This window comes from Camellia sinensis, chromosome 11 (assembly GCF_055761805.1).
Source record: "Camellia sinensis isolate YWXY chromosome 11, ASM5576180v1, whole genome shotgun sequence".
Classification (NCBI taxonomy): Eukaryota; Viridiplantae; Streptophyta; class Magnoliopsida; order Ericales; family Theaceae; genus Camellia; species Camellia sinensis.
The window spans coordinates 96,813,599-96,835,815 of record NC_138971.1 but is presented as its reverse complement, the minus strand read 5'-3'; the positions used below and the strand labels follow the sequence as shown (position 1 = coordinate 96,835,815).

At 35.4% G+C, this 22,217-nt stretch overlaps 1 protein-coding gene across 1 annotated transcript; it reads right to left on the bottom strand.

The window, feature by feature from the left end:
* Positions 1-6,848: 6,848 nt before the first annotated feature.
* Positions 6,849-13,844, bottom strand: PNSL2 (PsbQ-like 2). The gene is made up of 2 exons (XM_028269429.2): positions 13,224-13,844; positions 6,849-7,173 (listed from the first exon to the last, which is right to left on the bottom strand). The coding sequence occupies exons 1-2, from the start codon at positions 13,734-13,736 to the stop codon at positions 7,075-7,077; spliced, it is 612 nt and encodes a 203-aa protein (XP_028125230.2). The 5' UTR covers positions 13,737-13,844; the 3' UTR covers positions 6,849-7,074.
* Positions 13,845-22,217: the final 8,373 nt, after the last annotated feature.

The window sequence follows — 22,217 nt, the reverse complement described above, 5'->3', positions numbered from 1 at the left end:
TATCGAAAGTGACGTCTGGCCAATTGTTTGAAACTCCTCGTGAGCGTGTTCTTCGCGTGTATCTGAGATGCAAATCTTCTGTGTGTGGTTCAGTCAATGCCTCATGATCTGTTAGAGGAGCGTCCTTTTCGCAACGATTATATTTTTGGTTATAAATAGAAATGCTTTGTGTGGAGAAAAATTAAGAAATTGAATACAAAAATCTGTGATATTGAAATATTCTCAAATTTTGTATTGTGCTTTATTGAGTTATATTTTCTGTGAGAAAATTTGTTGAGAGTATAAGTAAAATTGTAAAATGTTTTTTTTTTTATTTTTTATATATTTTTTATTTATCTCTTATTCATATTATTCTTGTAAAAAGAGAGTTTTTGTGAGTGATTTTTTGAGATAAAATCACTTGGGTTAGGTGTGACTAGACACCAAATTCTAAACTAGTTAGAGTAATCAGGATTGGTCACTTGTTGTAAAAGTTCACTAATACCCGTGAAACTAGTGGTGTATTACTATTTGAAGACTAGTAGAGAAATTCCCGAGAAAGATACTTGGGGAGTGGACGTAGGCCTGGGTGTCAAACCTCTATAAATCGCTGTATTTGATTTATCTTCCATTTGCTCATTTTATTTCATTACTCTATTTTATATTGTTCAGCATATTTATTTATTTATTATTTGGGTTAATTTTTAATTTGACAATTTACTTAAAAACCCAATTCACCCCCATCTTGGGTTGCCTACCTAGGATAATAATGTTAATAGAGAGGTTATGGTTAAAAAAAACTAAAATCCTCGAGATATTAATTTGTGATTATGTTTCAATTTTAAATAATAAATAACAATCTCAATCAAATAACCAAAGACAAATCGACACAACAATTTAATGTGGAAAAAATCACAATTGGAGCGCCTCCAATTGTGATAAGAAAAAACCACGAGCCAAAGCCACAAAATAATCCACTAAGAAAATAAAAAGGAATTACACAAGTGTAGTTTCAATTATCTAACGAATCCATGTCTGAATTGAACCAGCCCCGATGTGCCTCTTCCACTACCATTTTCACATGGGAATTGTCTTGACCCCCATCATTGAATCCATAACTATGATGTTGAATTCACAATGATGAGGCACTTCGGAATCCACCAAAGCTTTAGGCCTAAATTCTCCTCAATCTACCGAAGAACACCTATCTCTTTTGTGAACGAAATAATAAGAACAACCCTTGATGTTTGACAATTTGTAGTTTGTTGATCAATCAATCACTTTCTATACACCAAGGAAACTCATATAAAACAATCTCCAATAGAAAATACGTAGTCTTTTCTTTATCTTTAAGATTCTCGATGACTTAAACCCTAAAAACAGCGAACGAGTCACTTTATAGAAAATCGGATCTCGAAAGTCACTCGAGTGCACATTTCACTGCTCGAGCGTTGTGAGTAAAGGCAGTGCAAAACATATAAGCTAACTGCTCGAGTGCAACATTTACCACTCGAGCAATAAAACTTGCTTTCTAGAAGTTCAGTTTGTAGACAGAGATACTGGATGCTTCTCTTTACTGCCCGAGCGCACAAATTCTCGTACATAGTCAACGAAGTGGTAAACATGAAAGTCTCAAGATCACAAACTCTTTTGCATAGGCACAAATTGGGTTGAATTCGCATCTAAACACTTAAATTCTCACTGAAACAAAAGAGCGAATAAAGTTAAACACTACAACAAAACTGATTTTTTACGGCACTACATCAACGACATACAATAAATGCACGCCGTAGTTTCTCACTTTTACGACTTGCTTTTTTTTGCACGTCGTAAAGAATTTTCCAACCATGGCGTGTCTATTACGTAAGCCGTAAATGGTAGTAATGATGATTTTTTTACGGCTTGCAATGTTTGCTATAAATAATAAAGCTTTCTATGACATGCATATGGCATACAGTTAATACATCAACTATACACGACACACATATGTCAGTCGTGAAAAGTACTACACTTTTCATAGGGCACAGAACGCCCGCTGTTAAAAGTATTGCACTTTTAACGATGCACACATCGGCTGCCATTAAAAATATTGTCTTTTTACGACACACAATGCATGTCGTGAATTGTATGTTTAAAAAAAAAAAAGGCGCCAAAATGAAATTTTCTGGCGCTAATTCACCAATATATATATACATATAATATACACTCTCTACTTACACCACTATTCTATCTCTATACACTCACTTTCTTATTATAATTAATTAAATTTATACACTCATCCATTTCTATCTCCTCTCTCTCTCTCATCCATTCTCCTCTTCTTCTTCTTCAAGCCCTAATCTCACCAAAGACCGCCACTTCCTCCACCTCTAGCCAATTTTTCCCCACCGTGACAACCTCCCACTGCTCTCTCCCTACCTGTGACCCACCTAGTAGCCCCCCATGACCGCTGACACACCGCTATCATAGACCCTGCGCCAGTCGATCCACTGCTATCGCCTATACCTACGATCGCCGATCCACTACCATCGCTCATTCCGTACCTCTGCAGCCATCGTGCACTACTAGAAAAGTGACCTTTTGCTACTATATAATTGTGACCATTTGATTACCAGTCGCAAATAACCAATTTATTCCCTCTTTTCTTTTCTTTCTTTTTCTTTTTTTAATATTTATTTTACCCTTTTACCCGTTTTTCTTATATTTTCCCTAGTTCTAGAAAAATTCAAACAATGATCGTTCTCTCTCTCTCTCTCTCTCTCTCTCTCTCTCTCTCTCTCTCTCTCTTTCTCATGCATCACAGACATATATAGCTCACTCTCTCACTCTTTCACTCGCCATTGTCATCTGAGATATCCGGCGGTATGAATCTCTCTCTCTTCCTCTCTCTATTTCTGTCTCTCACAATCTCTCTCTTTGTGCCTATACGTACATATTTACGTGTATCTATGAATTATGACTTAGATTGTGTAGTGTGAAATTTAAATGTTAGTCGGCAAAGATTGGGTTGTTGTTGATATAAATGTCTTTCGGTGAATTTGATTGAGGTTTTTGTGAATCGGATTTTGAATTGAATCTAATTGCTCAAGGTTGTGGAATTGTTTCAGATGGATTTGAGTTTGTCAATTTCTAAATTATTATTATTTTTTATTTATTTATTTATAATGTGAAATTAGTAATGTTCAATTGTTTTTTGTGTTAATCGAATTGTGCTATTATGAGATCCATGTTCATGTAGAATCTGAAATTTGAGTGTTATATATATATATATATATATATACTTATGAAATATTCAGAAGATTCGAGTTATATTTGATTGATGGAGATGTTGATTTTATGACTCCTCTGTTTTGCTTTAGTGTTCTCTATAGAGGATTGATTTTAGTCCTATGTGACAGACTCTTTTGAAATTCACATCTGAATTTTTTTTCTCCAATAATTTTTATCACAAATATTTCTGTTTTAGCTCTGTTTATTATTATTATTATTATTGTTATTTTTTTTTTATCACAATGCATTCTTTTGATAATGCATTCTTCCATATTAACTAAGCAAGCTAGTGGAGATGTTAAAAATGTTTCTTAAAGTATGTTATATGACAAAAAGTATAGTCCAATTTTGTATGTTAAGGGTTTGTTCATGTAGTAGTGTATATGGGTGTTCCAATGGAGATGTTAAAATGTGTTGTTGGACGCCGACTTGCATTCTCTCTCTCCCCTGTCCCTTCTCTCTCTTGACTACTAAGGAGCTGGCTGCAGTTAACAGCCAAGTTAAGGACTGATAGGTTTAAAAAATTAGCTAACCTATCCACTGGAGCCCAAAATTGTAGAATTTGGTTGCTAATTGTGTAGCACCTGACACTAGCATATGCTAAGTCATCCATTGTTAAATGATTTTAGATCCATCATCTATATTTAATCATGAGATTATCTTCCATAAATTGGTGTAAAGTATATGATATTTATCGATTACTCATAGTAGTCGAATAAATTTCCAATAAGATACTAAATCAATGTGGTAGGGCAATGTGAAAATGATAGGATAGGACATAACACTTGCATTTAAGTTTGTTGTTAAGGGAAAATGATTGTTATGGAAATAACACTTGCATTTAAGTGGTTTAATCATTCAATAATGGATTATTGATTCTTAGGCATATTCCCACCAATTGAGCACTAAATTTGTGGACCAAACCAGTATGAATCTTTGTTTGGTTAGATGGACCAAAAATGTAAAGCAAGCTAATTTGCGATAGATTGAAGGTGGTTGTTGGTGTCTTAATCATTCACTTATGGATTACTGATTCTTAGGAGTGTTCCTATCAATGGACTTATTTTGTGGGCCAAACTGCTATAAATATTTGGTTTAGCTGGACAAAAAAATGTGAAGCAAACTAGTTTGTGACAGATTGTTGATTGTTGGGATCTTTTATTAGCCGCTTTCAAGGCAGATCCAAAATATACTGTAATTGAATGTCGAACATCCCATACATGCCATTCGATACCATGAAAACAAATTGTGAATGTTGAATTTGTTGTAGTGTCTGGATTATAAGAAAATGAACTGATTCTTTTATTTATTTATTTATTAGGTAATTGAATTAGATATACCAAAAATTAGAGTACAAAATATGAGGCACAATGTATTCGCAAAGAGGACAAAAAAGATGATTGACCAAGCCATCAAAACGGAGCATTCAATTTAAGGTTTAGAGAAGCGATGTGGAGATGTAACCCGATTACATGTGGAGGTAACAATAAAAAAAATTTGTTGAGTGAAGACTTGGTTTATATAAGGTGTGATCAATGCCTTGTTTGTAATATATATATATATATATATTTCAAACTGTATATACATGTGGAAGATTAGGAGTTTTCGTTATTGAACTCTGATTCATAATAATAATGCATTGAGAAGTAATGGCATGTAGCTATTACTTTTTATTCTAGCAAATGTTTTAGGTATTTTCAATTGGAGAAAGATGAGTTAAAGGCTTGGAAGACTTGGCTTCTTATCGTCCTCAATATCACAACGAATGTACCTTTTAATACTACATTATAAGTACTCCTTATAACTTTTCTAGGTCATACATACCTAGCATATAGTGCAGTACTGTGCATTACTGCAAATCATTGCAACATTTTCATAGGGATGATAAAGTATGAACTTATTAGATTTTTTTCTGTTCAACTTTTCTATTTTGTTATGAAAATTACTTCAAGTAGTGAGTTGATAATTGACAATGTTGTTGGCTATCAAATATTCAATGATCTTTGCTTAGTGATCCACAACCTAAAAATTCAAGAAAAAGGTATTATATGTTTGTGATGATCTTTTTGAAATCAGCATGCGTGTTCCTCTATTTATGCACCAATAAGGATTTGGAAGTTAATGTTTTAAATTATTTCTATGGTACAATGTTTTGGGACTTGATATCCTTCTTCATATAATGTTTTTGGATCACGAGTCATATTTATAAACTACCGTTCTTGCTTGACGTTAGATTATAATAATAATTATTATTTTGTGTTTTATTTCCATTCCTTATTTTGGATTATTTTTGCCTTCTAACCGTATTGATCCCCATTCCATTAGTCACATGTCGATGAATGTTACAGGATGATGGAGGAGATGGTTCAGATGATGAGTATGAGCCCAATAGTAGCAATGACGATGATGATGGTGATGGCTAGTTTTTGAGAATTTTGATGAATAGATTTCTATAATCTTTATATAGTTTTGGATTTTGTTTACAAACTTATATATGATAGAGTTTTGGATGGTTTATAACTTTTTGGATAATTAAGAACTTAAGGATAATCCTTTTGGATGATTTTGAACTTACGATTAGTTTTTGGATGTTTGGAATGTATTGACAATTTTTGAATATTCATAATTTACGGATGTAGTTTATTTTTTATGCTTGAAACAATATTTTGGTGATTGATTGGTATTTTGTGAAGCTTGTTTGTAATGTTTGTTAGATTGTACAAAACAAGTCAAAATAGAACTTGTTGAATTAAAAATAAATAAATAAATAATGCACATTCTACGTCAAGCAAATTAGGCCATCATATGACATTCCACAGCATTCTATGAATGCTGTGGTATGTTCTACTTATCTACGGTAGGCTGAGCAAGTCGTTGTATTACATATTAATCTACGACGCTCAATCAGCGTTGTTATTTGTCCCACCAATTAACGGCGTGCAAAAATAGTCATAGAAAAAGTAAAAACGACGCACAAAATCTGTGTTAAATAGTTTTTAACGGCGTACTATGGCATGTCGTTGAAAGTGAATGACTTTCCATGACTGGTCATAATATAACGTTACGTTGCACGTCGTAGAAGGGTTTTATGGCGCCCATTGCACGTCATAAAAACCTTTTTTTGTTGTAGTGTAAAACTGAAAGGATTTTGTCAAGTGGGATTGCCAATTACAAAAACCTAACAATGTTATTGAGCTTGGTACATTGTTAGAATTTTATTTTCTAATTTGATATAATAGTTATTATATTTGTAATTAATCTCCTACCGATTGACAAAAAGATAAAAATAAATTAAAAATTATTCTTCATTCGAGCATAGAATTATTAAATGTTTACATTTTTTTTTCTCTCTCTTTGCTCAATCGATTAAAAATTACAATCTTTACTCAATTAATATGAAATAAAGATATCAATAATAATTAACTAAATGACACCACTAAATTAACTTTCTAGCTACACCACTAAACATTGTAATAAACTTTGTATCTCATAGCCACTCCATCCTCATCTCTAGCAAATCAAAGAAGAATACATTTCTAATATAAATTCAACTACATATATTCAAGCAATACATCCTGAAAATCTATCTAAGAAAAATATTCAAAAATTCAATTGTGTGGCTGAGATTTATTTAAAGTGTGATCCCGCAATATAAAAATAGAGTTTACAATGTACATTTACTTTCTTGGTAAGATTATGAACACAACTTTCTGAGCTAATAGCATTTATGATGTATTCAAGATAACCACCACCACCAAAAAAATACTCAGGAAAAAAACATTGACATTCATTGTGAGCCTCTGATGAATCTCCATTACTGTCTAGTCATGCTAGCAATGCGACAAGGTCATCTATTGATTTCAGGGTCTTCTCATAGTATACATACGATTCGTAAACTTTTGGCGTCCGAATGTAGTTATCAAACTGCAATTACGTAACATAAGAAGTAAATTTTGTTAATTGGAATCCCAGTAAAACCTCATTGTTATATTGAATCATTACATAAATTTCAACTCCCATTAATCATAAGTTGAATTCTCTTCGTTTGTTCTGGACATACTCAATTCTCTGATCAATATGATGCAGTGGATTACTAAAAGATGGATTTGGGGTAAAAAACACATACTTTATTAGGCTACGTTTAGATTATCAATTTATATGGGAATTTAAAAAGAAAAAAAGAAAAAGTTGGTGAAGTATGAATGAAATAAAACTACTTTTCACATACAGTTTATTTGTTCCCTTTTTCATTTTTCTTTTCAAATTTCTATCAAAATCTATGATTAAAACATAACCTTAGACTATGTTTTGATCAATAATTTGGAAAAGGGAAATAGAAAAGGAAAAAGAGTGTGAAAAGTGTATAAAATGTAATTATATTATATTTATATTTCACTTTTTTTTTTTAAACTTTTATTTAAATTCATGAATCAAACGCAATTTTAACATTTGATTGTTCAAATTAAACTCATTTGTTCCACAATCTATTAAAAGACAAATTTGTTTTGAGTTGAATTAATGAATTTAGCGGACTTCAATTACTTTGTGTTTGGTTTATGTATTTGAGTAGAAATTTGAAAATTGAAAGAGTAAAGGTAAGTAAAATGCGAATAAAATTTAACTATATTTCTCTCACAATTTATCCTTTTCTTTTAAAATCTCTTCCCAAATTTATAAATCAAATACAACCTTAAATTAAATGCAACGCCGAGGTAGTGAACCTTCCTTTTATCCTTTCAACACTTTGACATACCGAGGCATGAAAGTATTGACACATATCACCTTCGCTAATCATTTGCTTTGACTTAGTAACTCTGTAACACCTTTTGTGACGTGAGATTTTATATTCAATTCTTATGGATAGAAATTTGATACCTTTACGATGATAGAAGTTTGATACTCTTTACGGTGATAGTTTATTTATCTTCTATTATAGGGTTGTGGTGATATGGTTTATCTAGTTGTTTATTTCTACCCTATTACGGAGTTGTGGTGATATAGTTTATCTGCTTGAGCTTGGTATATTGGTCGTGTTAGACTTTGTTGACTTTTTAGTTATTATGGGGTAATAATCTATTTTGATGATGTAAATATTTTTCATACTTATAATTACTCTCCTATCGATTGACAAAAAAAAAAAAAAAAAAATTGCTTTGAAATAAAATATAAGCATAGACTATATGATACTAAGGAATAATTAGGATTGTAAAATAAATTAAAGTTTATTTGTGTTTGCCTCATTAAAGATTTAATTTTTATACAAACAAATTAAATTTAACCATTTTGATAACAAAACTCATATAAAAAAATAAAAATAAAAAATCTAAGTTCAATTAAATATTTTGAAACTCGTTAATTTTTGACATTTGTTGATTATTTATTTATTTATTTTTGATCAGCAAAAAACTCTACTGATAGCATCAAACATACATATATATGGATAACATCAATAAAGCGAAGGCAAAGAGCAAAAAGCATTACAATGAAACCCTTCCTCTCAACTATGTCGGCACCAAGGGAAACACCCTATCATATGCTAATTCAAGCTAAAGGGTTGGTGAGAAACCATGACCAACAAAACAAAAGAACTCACTGTAGAGAAGAAAAAAAACACCCACAGTAGCAACTCAATCAATGGATAGAGAACAAAGAAAAAACACCCATAGCAGCAGCTCAATCTCCATCAGCAGCTCAGCATATACCAAAATAAATCATGGACCCTACACCCAATACTGCCCCATACCAAAAATAGCTCATGAAGATCCTAAACAACTTTTAACTTGATGAAAATTGAACACAACATCATTAACTGAGAATGAGGCACCACTGAGATGAGATCTCATCCAAATTGCTATCCTCACCTTGATACACTTACACAGATCATGAAAATAAAGATGAACTGCCTTGAAAACACAATCATTGCAATATCTCCACACAAACCACAATATTGCTGCTGGTAAAACCCTCCAAACCAGATTAACTTTCTTCTTAAACTTCCAACCCAATCACCAAAGTAATAAACCATCAATGGAGCTGGGAATAGAATACAACAATAGCAGACCAAATTTTCCAAACAAAAGGACAATGAAGCATAACATGGTGAATTGATTCTCTACCCTAATGACAGAAGATACAATTTAGGACATCTTCCCCTTTCAAAATTCCAAACCTATGCAGCATTTCTTTTGTTTTCAGTCTTCCTCTCCAAGCTAACCAAGAGAAAATTTTTGCTTTAGGTGGTGAGAAATTATTCTATATAAGATCAACTGATTTGTGACTGGGACCATCATTAATCAATCCCCAAGCATAAACAAGATTAACCTAGAATATACTTGACCGTGAAGACTTCCACCCCAAGCAATCAACTAAATCACTTCTTAAAACAGGGCCAGTCCCCAAAGCAGTGATTAATATGACCAACTCACCTTCTTTCCAAGCCCGAAGTGCTCTTCTAAAATTGAAATCCCACCCAGATTGACTAGATCTTGTAGTTACTTGTATACTCAATGAAATCTTTTTATCATTAACCAACTGGAACAATCTAGGAAATTGGTTTGATAGGTTTGTTGAAGCTAACCAAATGTCTCTCTAGAAACTAATTCTTTCTTCATTTCCTATTGAAATTTCCACATTATCCTTATGGAATTGAAAAAGTCTACCATTCATTTGAGTCACTGATAATATATCTTTCCAAATCTGAGATGTAGGACCATGAGCATCCTGATCAGGGTACCATTTTCCCCCAACAGAGCCATACTTATCACAAATAACCAATTTCCATAATGCCTCATCTTTCTGACCATTCCTCCACCACCACTTCAATAGAAAACTGTTATTGGCTAACCTGATATTTTTGATCCCCAGACCATCTTGTGTCAAGCTCATACATACTTCTTTCCACCTAACTAGATGGAGCTTCCTGTTATGCTCTGAGACATCCCATAAAAATGATGCTTGAATCCTGTCAATCTCTTTTGCAACACACTTTGGCATTTTAAAAAGAGACATGTAATATACAGGTAAAGCAGACAACAGAGACTTAATGAGTGTAACTCTACCAGCAAATGACAATACTCTTCTCTTCCACCCAGATAACTTCTTGAAATTCTCGACAATCGACCTCCAAGTCAATCTCCTACTAGGACTGGCCCCCAATGGAAGTCCTAGATACTTCAAACGTAACTTCTTGCTTAAATAATTCAATTTTGCAGCAAATTCCTCAACCAATACAACTGCCACACCCACCCCACACGCAACACTTTTGTAAAAATTAATCCTTAGACTTGAGATTACTTCAAAACACTTAAGGATTCTTTTAATAGCCAATATTTCAGACCATTCTACCTTACAAAAAATCATTGTGACATCTACAAATTGTAAGTGAGATACATTGAAGCCATTATCACCAATTGAAATACCTTTAAAGAGACCCATATCCTTAGCTCTTGAAATGAGGATATTCAGACCCTTAGCTATAACATTAAATAAGAATGGGGATAATGGATCACCTTGCCGTATCCCTTTTTGGGGGCAGAACTTTGGTGATGGTGAGCCATCGACAAGAACTGAAACTCTTGCAGAAGAAATGCAGCCCTTTATCCACTTGGTCCACGTAGTACCAAAGCCAAAATTCTTCAACATCTGAATGAGGAAGTTCCAGTTAATAGTGTCATAAGCTTTTTCAAAATCAAGCTTAATGATTAGCCCCTTTCTATAGATTTATTCCACCAGTCCACAATCTCATTTGCTACAAGAATACCATCCATAATATTCCTTCCACTTAGTAAAGCTGATTGAACTCTATCAATAATTTTTGGCAGTGCTAATTTAAACCTATTGGCCAACACTTTAGACACCACTTTATAGACTGAACTAATAAGACTGATAGGCCTAAAATCTTTAGTTGAGTCAAGACTATCAACTTTAGGAACAAAGGTCACAAAAGAGCAATTAATTCCATTACCCAAAACACGATTATGATGAAACTCTTTCATGAATTCCATGATATCACCCTTCATGAACTTCTATCCCTTATGAATGCAAGTCAAATTAAACCCATCTGGACCTGGAGCTTCATTACCATTGCATTCCTTGATTGCAGCCCAGACCTCTGCTTCTGAAAAATCCTTCACCAAACAGTTCTGAAGCTGACATTGATCAATGCATCTAAACTCTCCCCTTAGTCTTGGTCTAATCTTCCACCCTGCAGCGAACAAACCTTTAAAGTGAGCCCACACTGCCTGTTTCAACTCTACAGGTTCCTCATATAGAGTATCATTAATCTTCAATGAGTCAAAAAGGTTCATACTTTGCTTTCTAGAGGCCATTATATGAAAGTACCTGTTATTTTTATCCCCTTTTAAGGCCCAATTAAGTCTGCATTTTTGCAACCAGATCCACTCTAGCCTTTTTCTAAGCTTCCATACTTCATTTCTGACCTCAATTCTTTTTCTAACTTCATCTTCTAGAAGATTTCTCCCTTCAGCAGTGAGATCCCAAGAATGTAACTGAACTTCAACTGCTTTGAGCTTAGACTCTACATGACCAAATACCTCCACATTCCAAATCTTCAATGCATGTTTAAGTGATCTCAGTTTGACCATAATTCTGAAGCCAGCCCACCTCTCCACTTGTGTAGCATTCCAAACCTTTTTGACTTCTTTGATAAAGCTAGGATGTAACACTCAAGCATTTATAAATTTGAATGGTTTGGGATCCTAATCTCGCTCATCTTCCTTTAATAATATTGGGCAATGATCAATCAAAATTCTAGGAAGGCCCCACACCTTAAAGTTAAACCACTCAAGCCACTCCAGATTTAATAAGAATCTATCAATTCGACTCCAACATACACCTGACTGTGAATTATTCCAAGTATATTTCCTACCACACATTGGAACATCAACCAATTCAAGATTATTTGCAAACTCATTAAACTCCTGCATCCCCTTTCACTTCTCGCACAAACTTTCCTTTCCCTTATAGTTTTAATTTTATTAAAATCCCCCCCCTCCCCAAACACCAAGGTTTTGGAAATGATGCTTTTAAATTAGCAAGGACCAACCAAAGATGACTTCTATCTCGACTATCATTAGGAGCATAGACATTACCAATGACACAATCAAGTCTATGATAAACCAAACCTGATAGCAAAATGAAATTCCTGGAGCTGTAACAATTTTTAACCTAAAAAACATGAGGTTTCCACAGACATAACAAACCCCCTGCAATCCCTTCTGCATCAACCTCCATGTACCCCGGTTCATCTTCTGGCCAGATAGATCTGACAAAAATCTCATCAACACTTGACTTTTTTGTTTCTTGAATCAAAACCATATCCACCCCTTTTTTCCTTTATGAAATTTCTGATCCTCTTTCTTTTCTCAAGCTTACCCAAGCCTCTAACATTCCATGAGAGAGCTTTCATTTAGAAACAACTTTGACTCCAAAATCTCCTTCGGGTGCAGACTTAAGGCCCACCATTCATCCTCTTTTTAGTTAATCTTTCCTCATCTTGAGTTTCCATCTCCACAATTTTCCGAATAACACTTTCTTCATTATCCCTTTTTTTCTAACATTTGTTGATAAATTTATATAAACTATGAAAAATTAAGTTACTCAAATTTAGCTCCTAATTAGCTTAATTATTTAATGCTAATTGATTAAAAAAATTAAAATAAAATAATATTTAAATACATTTTAAAATTGATTAAATTTTCAAAACTTAAGCTCAACTTGACTTGCCTAACTATAAAGTTATGAGATGAATCAAAACAATTATATTACATATTTAAAAAAGATTGTCCTAAATTTTATCCATAATTTAAATGTGTGAAAAAAAAATCCAATGTGTATAGTTTACAATAAGCTGACTTTAAATTTACACCATCCACTTCACTTTCATAAAAAAAAAAAATTTGATAAATTTTCATGATATACCCAGAATTATTCTGAATGAAGTTAAGAAAACATACCTCGGCCATGTTGTCAACCAACTCGTTGGCAGCATTGACATAAGACTGTCGGCGGTTTTCGGGCACAGTAGACATGGCATTTTGCATATCCTGAGAGAGATAGGATTGCTTGAGTCGAATGTAGAACAATACATACCTCCAAGACATTGTTTCCAGCATCTCCCTGATGCTATGCAGTCCCTCCGCCGTCTGCCGGATTCTCGCCGCCGCATCTTCAGGCGACAACCCCGGCTCGAAGAAACGTTCTCTTAGAAATGATCGTGTGCCCCAGCTCTCTGCTAGTGCCACTGGACTGACTTGGTGTAGCCCAAGTGCTATGGAAGTGGCTACCAATGTTGTCACAATGTTTCGACGGTGGTGGTGGTGGTGGTAGTGGTGATGATGATGGTGGGTTGGTTTTTCTTCGCCGGAAAATGATGATCGGATTAATGAGAGTGGCAGTGGCCTGTTTTGATGGTGGTGGTGGAGGTTTTGGGGGTGAAAGAGAGTTGTGGGGTTGGTGAAGCTGGTCATTGTTGGGATTGTTTGTATGTTATTTTAGATGAAGATGATAAGAGTAAGAAGAGCTCAAAAGGTAGAGTAAATGACATTGTGGAGTTGGGCGAAGATTTTTTGTGGCTGATCCTAGCTTCCTGTTACTCCAAGATGGACCGTTGCTTTTGGTGACATGGCCGCCTTTATCTTCTCTTGTTTTGTTTTATCTTCAATGTTGTATAATTTTAATTTTTATTTCAAGACAAGAATAATTTAGTTTCAATGTAGATTTTTATTATTATTATATGTTTTTGGAAAAAAGAGCACGCAGGCAATCAATTGGTTTATTTTTTTTGGGTAATTACATTCCAGTGAATGTCAATATATATATATATATATATATATTTAAATTTATGAAAAAAATTGTAATTATAATTATTAATATTTATAAAAATTTTCATTGATTTATAATTATTTTTTCAAAAGAGAAAATTAATGAAAAATCCACTCTAACAATTGTTTAATATATTAGGTCTATCGGGTATTTTTTTGTTGGTGATAGATTTACACTGTGAGATAGTTTGGTAAGAAGTTGTGGAAGATATTTTGTTTCGAATTATACCCCTAGACTCTTTTTTACTTGTTTGACTTTTCATTGAATATCTATTCAAATTATATCTATATTTTTAAATTATTTTCTATCTGTTTAATTTTTTTTGTCTATCTGTTCAAATTCATATCTATCTATTTAAATTTTGTCTATTTGTTCAAATTTTTTTGACTATCTGTTGAATTTTTTCCCTATCTATTCAAAATCTGTAGGTTTCTCTCTATGTGTTTAAAATTTGTGAGTTTCTCTCTCTATATATTCAAAATCTGTGCCATTTTATTATCTGTTCATTTTTTTCTCTTATCTATTCAATTTTTTATATCTATATTTTCAAATTATTTGTATCTTTCTCTTTTGCTCCCTATCTGTTGCAATATGTTTCACCAACGCCATCATCATTAACAACAATTTTCAACAACAACGATCATCATGAGCAAATGTACACACAAAAATAAATAAATAAATCTAGCACAGATCTACCACTAAAAAAAAAAAAAAAAGATAAAAAAACCCCCTAAAGATAGATCTATGAATGCAACCTATTCAAAATTTGGGAAAATGGTCATCATCATTATCATCATCAAGAAGACCTTCAAAATATGAGCCTTGAACACATATCTGAGCCTTCAACAACAATAATAGAGATGAAAGAGAAAATTTTGACCTCAACACATATTTTCAGATCTTCACATATCTATATCAATACACACACACACACACATATATATAACACATGAAAACCCTAGATTTGAGATATAAACACATATCTATACAAACACACACATACACACACACATACACACACACACACACACACACAGATCTCATACTTGAGATTTAGCACAAGTTTCATCGTTAGAGTTCTTGAAAGAGAGAGAGAGAGAGAGAGAGAGAGAGAGAGAGAGAAAAGGGGGGGAGAGAGGATCCCGAGATCTGAGATTTAACACACGAACACATGTCATATAAAGTTCAACTCCGAAAAAACCCTAACCCTTTCTCATTTTACTACCTCAACCCACCGGAGGTGACAACCACGTGTAGCCGACATCCTCTCCAAGCCTGCCGCCCACCATCTCGCCTTAAAGAGATCCACAGAACTAGATCTGTCATCGCCCCTCTCATTCTGGCACCAGCAGAACTTGTTGCGTCATGGCAGTTTGTCGCCGTGTTCAGCGGCAGTATGCTAAGGTAGTTCTACAAAGATAGGAACCATAGTGATAAAACCACCGAAACGGCAGTGTCAGAGACGAAGAGGGATCAAACTATCATGGTAGTCCTAATAGATCGGAGAAAATAGGGAGAAAGGAGGAAAATGAGATGAGAGAGAGAGAGAGAATTTTGGGTTTGAAAAGGTTGAAACAGAGAGTGTGATCAAAATCATCCGTGTGTAATGATATATGTATGGAGGGGTATTTGGTCATTTCGCATAGCTTTGCCCTTATAGACATGAGAAATTAACGCTTGAACTTTTGGGCAACGAAAATGATAAATTGGAATGTTCACCTGTACATCATTTTCGAAATCCCATTAATGTAGTATTTTCCCTTTTTTCCTCTCTTTTTTCATACGTTTTTCATTACTATCTGTCTAATCAAACAAAACCACATGAATTTTCCATCAAATACACGTTACAAGTTCATGGAGGTATAAGAGAATTCTAAGTGGTCATATTTGTAAAATTATTTTGTTCCTATATGCATAAAAGGGGAGCCTCTAAATGCACTCCATCTTTTTGGTAGGACATCTCAACTTCATTTATTTTTTTAAACCATTTTATCCCTCAACTAAATTACTAAACTATCCAAATCCTAACTGCAACTCTGACATCCTCTCTACAGCTTCAACGAGACCTTTGGCATCCCTTCCAACTCTAGTAAGCATTTCCTAACCGCCTTCATATCGTCATCGCCACCCTCAAACTCTTGACCAGTGCACTTCATTGCCGTGATCTTCGTTCGTCAACCTTCAACTCCTCTTCTATTGCCCTATTGTCGTCATCATCGTCGGTAAAGCCCACCATTCTTTGCCACATACAAACCAACCACCCTCCCTATTGTAACTCACAACAAACCCCCTTTAGCCGACTATGACTCTTGATTGCGGAACTTCACCTACCTACTGCCTTCTCCAACTCACCTTTATGTGCCCGTTGTTGCTCACAATCATGAACCCTCTTTGCAAATCTACTATCTCTTTTTTTTTTTTTTTTCTATCCGACCACTACGACCCTTTCATTTTTTCTTCTTCTTCTTCTTCTTCTTCTTCTTCTTCTTCTTCTTTTCTTTCGTGACTCTCTCTCTCTCTCTCTCTCCTCTCCATTTTCCTCTCTATTGGTGATAGTACGCGATACAGTTAGGGTTTGAGGGAAAAGGATCGAAAGGCGTCAGAGAAGGAAGGGGATGGGCCAACGAGAGTTGAGGAAGAAAAAGTAGGGGACTGCATGCAATGGAATGGAGCGCAACAATGACTTCAATAGTGAAGGTGGCTTCAGCGATTAATGGGTAATGATTTGAAGGTGTTCAACAAAAATAAAATAAAATTCAAATATTTAGTTGGGGTGTCCAAGGAATTAGAGTGCCCAAGCAACAAAAATTAAAGTGCATATAAAGCTACCTGCATAAAAGGGTGGCTCTATCAATGGCAAGCCAGGCGCCTGTCTAAGCCCTTATTTAAAAAGGCTCGTCAATAATTATAATAAATGCCTATAGCCTCCCAATTAAAAAGTCTCATATATATTAAGAAAGTCATGTATAAGTATATATATTTATCCATAATGCTTAGGAAAATGTTAAGAATCTCAAATATTATATCAATATTTTTATCAAATGTCTTATATAAGTGTGGAATCTACACTATATGGGTCCTATGTGTGTCTCACATCTATATGAGACATTTAATAAAAGTATTGATAAAATATTTAAAATCCTTAGCAGTCACAATCCCATTTTGCCCTAGTAGAATGGTGCCTTGATGGCCAGTAATCTGAGATTACCAAAGGCCAACTTGCAAAGTCACATACAATCAGAGTATACATATGGGGCCTACATGTGCGGAAGTAATAAATTTAAAATCTAAATAGTCCCTAAGAGCTGTGCAAAAATGAAATGACATACAATTGAACATGGTTTACAACTTGAATACAAATAAAATAAAGTACATGTTACATCTTGATCAGAAGGCTTCTCAAGCCGACATATACAAAAGACATGAAATACAAGCTAAGAAGCATAATCTTCAAGATGCTAGCAAAATATGAATCCGAACACAACTTGCAAAATACATCTAGGCATCACCACCTTCTTGCTCGTCACCTACATATATATAAGGAGAGGGTGAGCTTGGATACTCAGTGAATGATATTAGTAATAAAGGTTTGAATGAATGATATTCGAGATCTTTATTAATACATACATATCATAGCTTGTACAAAATCAAAGAATGAACCAAGTTCATCTATCAAGTCTTTCAAAGCCTCAAGGGATGCTTACTAGCATCAATATAATACAAGGGATGACATTCCTGACAAAATAAGAGAATAATCGACCCGGAATCGATTAGACAAACCCACCCGTACAAGATCGTCGGTGGCAAGGGAGATATCTCAAACAAGGGTACTAGTTGCATTATAGTCCCCTAGCACTAATGACTTTCCAAGAATGTCATCAAAACAAGATAATACTTGATACAAAACTAGGAATAATCATTCATACTTGAACAAACACTTTTCCAAAGCGAAACAAGCAAAGCTTTTATCAAAACATTAGAACATAGCTTTATTAAAAATACCACTCACATAGCTCTTCGGGTGCAGGGATTAAGGCAAGAATCCAAGGCCTACAAGTACATAATAAATCCCACTGAATGCATTTCAAGAAGCCAAGAAGAGATGCTCAAAGATGGATATGAAATGCATCCCTAGAACAAGCTGTACATGAGTGTAAATGATCTCGGTATTTCTTTCAAAACTAAGTCAAGACAAAGAAAAACATGTGCTGGGAGTTAAAACACTGTTTCTCATCTCGGGAAAACATGCTGGGTACCAACCAGGTCTTGGCCGAGGTCCCACACCTCTTGGCCGAGGTGTGGTCTCCAAGGCCTAGGTGCGAGGTCTAGGCAAGAGTGGGTCTCGGCGACCACACTTAGGGAAATGAAGTCTGGAAAATATGGGTTTTCTCTTGAAGAAGATGAAGAACATGAACACGAGGAACATGAATGCCAAAATCATAACTTCTTTATTCAAAATCTGAAATTTCATGAGATGAGTTCAAAAACATGGACCTGGGTACCCGTAGTTGAAGATCTTCTTGAAAACAAACACAAAAACATGGAACTTGTTATAAACTTTCGGATCAAAACAAGGGTTTTTCTCAAGAACACAAGAACATCATTTTATTTTTCTAAAACCAATTTCGAATCAATGCATGGCTCATGAATCATGCTAGATCATGCAATGTGATCAAATAAACATAAAGAACAACAAGAGTAGATCAATAATCTAACCTCAAAACATAGAGCTAACGGTTCAAACTTTAAAGATCAAGCTTGGGATTTAGCTCTCTCACTCTAAACTCTTTCTTCCTCTTCTTAGACCTTCTCTCTCTACAATGCAAAAGGTATGACAGAAAAATAATATGGGTTCTCAGCTAGCTTACTGACTTAACCCTCTGCTGGGACACTTGGCAACGCCGGATTGGATCTCCTAAAAAAGGTGACAGAATGACAAGACAAGAGTATGACAAAGTGTGTGCAACAAGTAAGGTGACAAGGGCACTCTGACAAGGTAATGACCTCGGATCAAGACATAGGCTCTGGCAAGAAAGGTCTCAATGATCTCGGCTAGGAAGAATAACACTCGGCCTAGCTGTGCCACACCTCGGCCTAGATGTGCCACACCTCAGTCTAGGTCATGCCAGTCCAAGAACAAGATCACTAGGTGCAAGGATCAAGGATGTCGGATGCCTAGATGATGCACACCTCGACCTAGATGATGACATCTCGACCAATATGCCAGGGTGAAGGTAGAGGTCAACCAAAGTGGTTTCAAGATGGTCCTAGGTATAAGAGGTTCAAGGGTGTGACCTAGGCTATGCACACTAATCAAGGAACAAAGCATACAAATAATACTTAGGCGAGTCACATAAGCACAAAACAAGACAGGGACCTTTACTTACGGCAAAACAAGTCAAAATCTGTAAATGCAAGCTTAGCAAAACAAGATCATGCATATGCACATGAACATGGCTAAGACGAGGATGAGGGTCATTACAGTCTACCCCCCTTAAAGAAGTTTGGTCCCCAAACTTAAGTTACCTTGCCCTCAAAACAACTCCGGATGACGAATTTTCACTTTCTCTTCCATTTTCCATGTAGCCTCTTTGCCGTAATGGTCATTTCATTCAATTTTCACCATCGGTATCGACTTATTCCTCAACTGTTTCACTTGCCTATCAATAATTCTCATCGGCTTCTCCTCCTAGCCTAAATCTTCATTAACCACAATTCCAGAATACTCAATCACATGCAGTGGGTTCCAAATATACTTCTTCAACATCGAAACATGAAACACATTGTGGACTTGGCTTAATTCTGGAGGCAAAGCAAGCCTGTAGGCAACGAGGTTAACCTTCTCAAGAATTTCGAATGGCCCAATGTATCGAGGTGCTAGCTTACCTTTCTTACCAAATCTTGAAACTCCTTTCATCGGAAAAATCTTCAGGAATACATGATCCCCAATTTCAAATTCTAACTCCCTTCTTCTCTGGTCGGCATAACTCTTCTGTCGACTCTGAGCGGTTTTGATTCTTTGCTGAATGAGCTTAATCTTCTCAGTTGTCACTTGAACTAGCTCGGGACCAATCAAAGCTTTGTCTCCTACCTCGGTCCAACATATCGACGATCTACACTTCCTTCCATACAAAGCTTCATACGGTGCCATGCCAATGCTAGCTTGATAACCGTCTTTGTAAGCAAATTCCACTAATGGAAAATGCACTTCCCAGCTTCCCTTGAAGTCCAATACACATAATCTAAGCATATCTTCAAGTGTCTGAATTGTTCTTTCTATTTGCCAATCGGTCTGGGGATGGAAAGCTGTGCTAAACCTCAACTCGGCTCCCAAACCTCTTTATAGACTCTGCCAAAATCTAGAAACAAATTTCGGATCTCGGTCTGACACAATGGACATCGACACTCCATGATGTCTAACAATCTCATTCATATACAACAAAGCAAGTTGATCGGCATTAAAGGTAGTCTTAACGGGCAAGAAGTGTGCTGACTTAGTTAATCAATCAACGATAACCCAAATCGAATCCATACCTTTTTGTGTCTTCGGCAAACCAACCACAAAATCCATGGAGATGTGTTTCCATTTCCACTCAGGAATTGACAAAGGTTGAAGAAGTCCTGTTGGCCTCTGATGTTCCGCTTTCACTTGTTGGCAATACAGATGCTGAGATACAAACTCGGCTATTTTTCTTTTCATATTTGGCCACCAAAAGGTTTGCTTCACATCTTCATACATCTTGGTGTTCCCTGGATGAACGGGAAATCTGGAACCATGGGCTTCTTATAAAATCTTCCTTTTCAACTATGGGATGTCGGCTACGCACAATCTTCCTTCAAACTTAAGTACCTGATTCTCAATGGTATACCCCGACCTCGGCTTGGTGACAAACTCATCAATTATCTTCTTGAAGAATTCATCCTCCATCTGTCTGGTCTTTACCTCCTCAATAATAGTTGGCTCCACTGAAATCGTTGCTAAACAAGCCAAATTCCCAACTAATTTCCTGCTCAACGCGTCGGCCACGGAGTTTGCTTTACCTGGGTGATACTGAATCTGCATGTCGTAGTCTTTCAATAGCTAAAGCCACCTTCTCTGCCTCATGTTTAATTCCTTCTGGGTGAACAAGTACTTCAAACTCTTGTGATTTGTGAAAACTTGGCAAGAAGCTCCGTACAAGTAATGATGCCAAATTTTCAAGGCAAATACTACGATTGCTAGCTCTAAATTATGGATAGGATAATTCTTTTCATGGGGTTTCAATTGACGAGATGCATATGCTATGACTTTACCCCCTTGCATTAACACACAATCCAAACCCTTATGTGAAGCATCACTATAAATCTGAAACTCCTCATTGCCTGACGGTAGTACAAGAATCGGTGTTGTGACTAGCCTCGTCTTCAGCTCTTGGAAGGATGATTCTCTATCCTCGGTCTATTCATACGCCACTCCTTTCTAAGTTAGTTGTGTCAATGGTACTGTAATCCTTGAGAAGTCCTTCACAAACTTTCTGTAATAACCTGCCAAACCCAGAAAACTACGGACCTCGGACACATTAGTCGGCATCGACCAATTCACAACGGCTTCAATCTTACTTGGATCAACAGAGATACCCTCTTCATTAATTACATGACCCAAAAATGAAATGCTGGAAAGCCAAAACTCACACTTCCTAAGCTTAGCATACAATTTTCTGTCTCTCAAAATTTGTAAGGCAAGTCTCAAATGCTTCTCATGCTCATCATTGCTCTCGGAATAAATCAATATGTCATCGATGAAAACAACCACAAACTCATCTAGGTATGGTTTAAAGACTCTGTTCATCAAATCCATGAATGCTGCAGGAGCATTAGTCACTCCAAAAGGTATTACCAAAAATTCGTAGTGGCCATATCTTGTCCGAAAAGAAGTCTTCTCAATATCCTTGGCTTTAACCTTGAGTTGATGGTAGCCCGACCTGGGAACAATTTTAGAAAAGACTCGTGCTCCTTGTAGTTGATTAAGCAAATCATCGATCCTCGGCAATGGGTACTTATTCTTAATGGTTACCTTGTTCAGTTCTCAGTAATCAATACAAAGACGAAGTGTACCATCCTTTTTCTTCACAAATAGAACTGGCGCT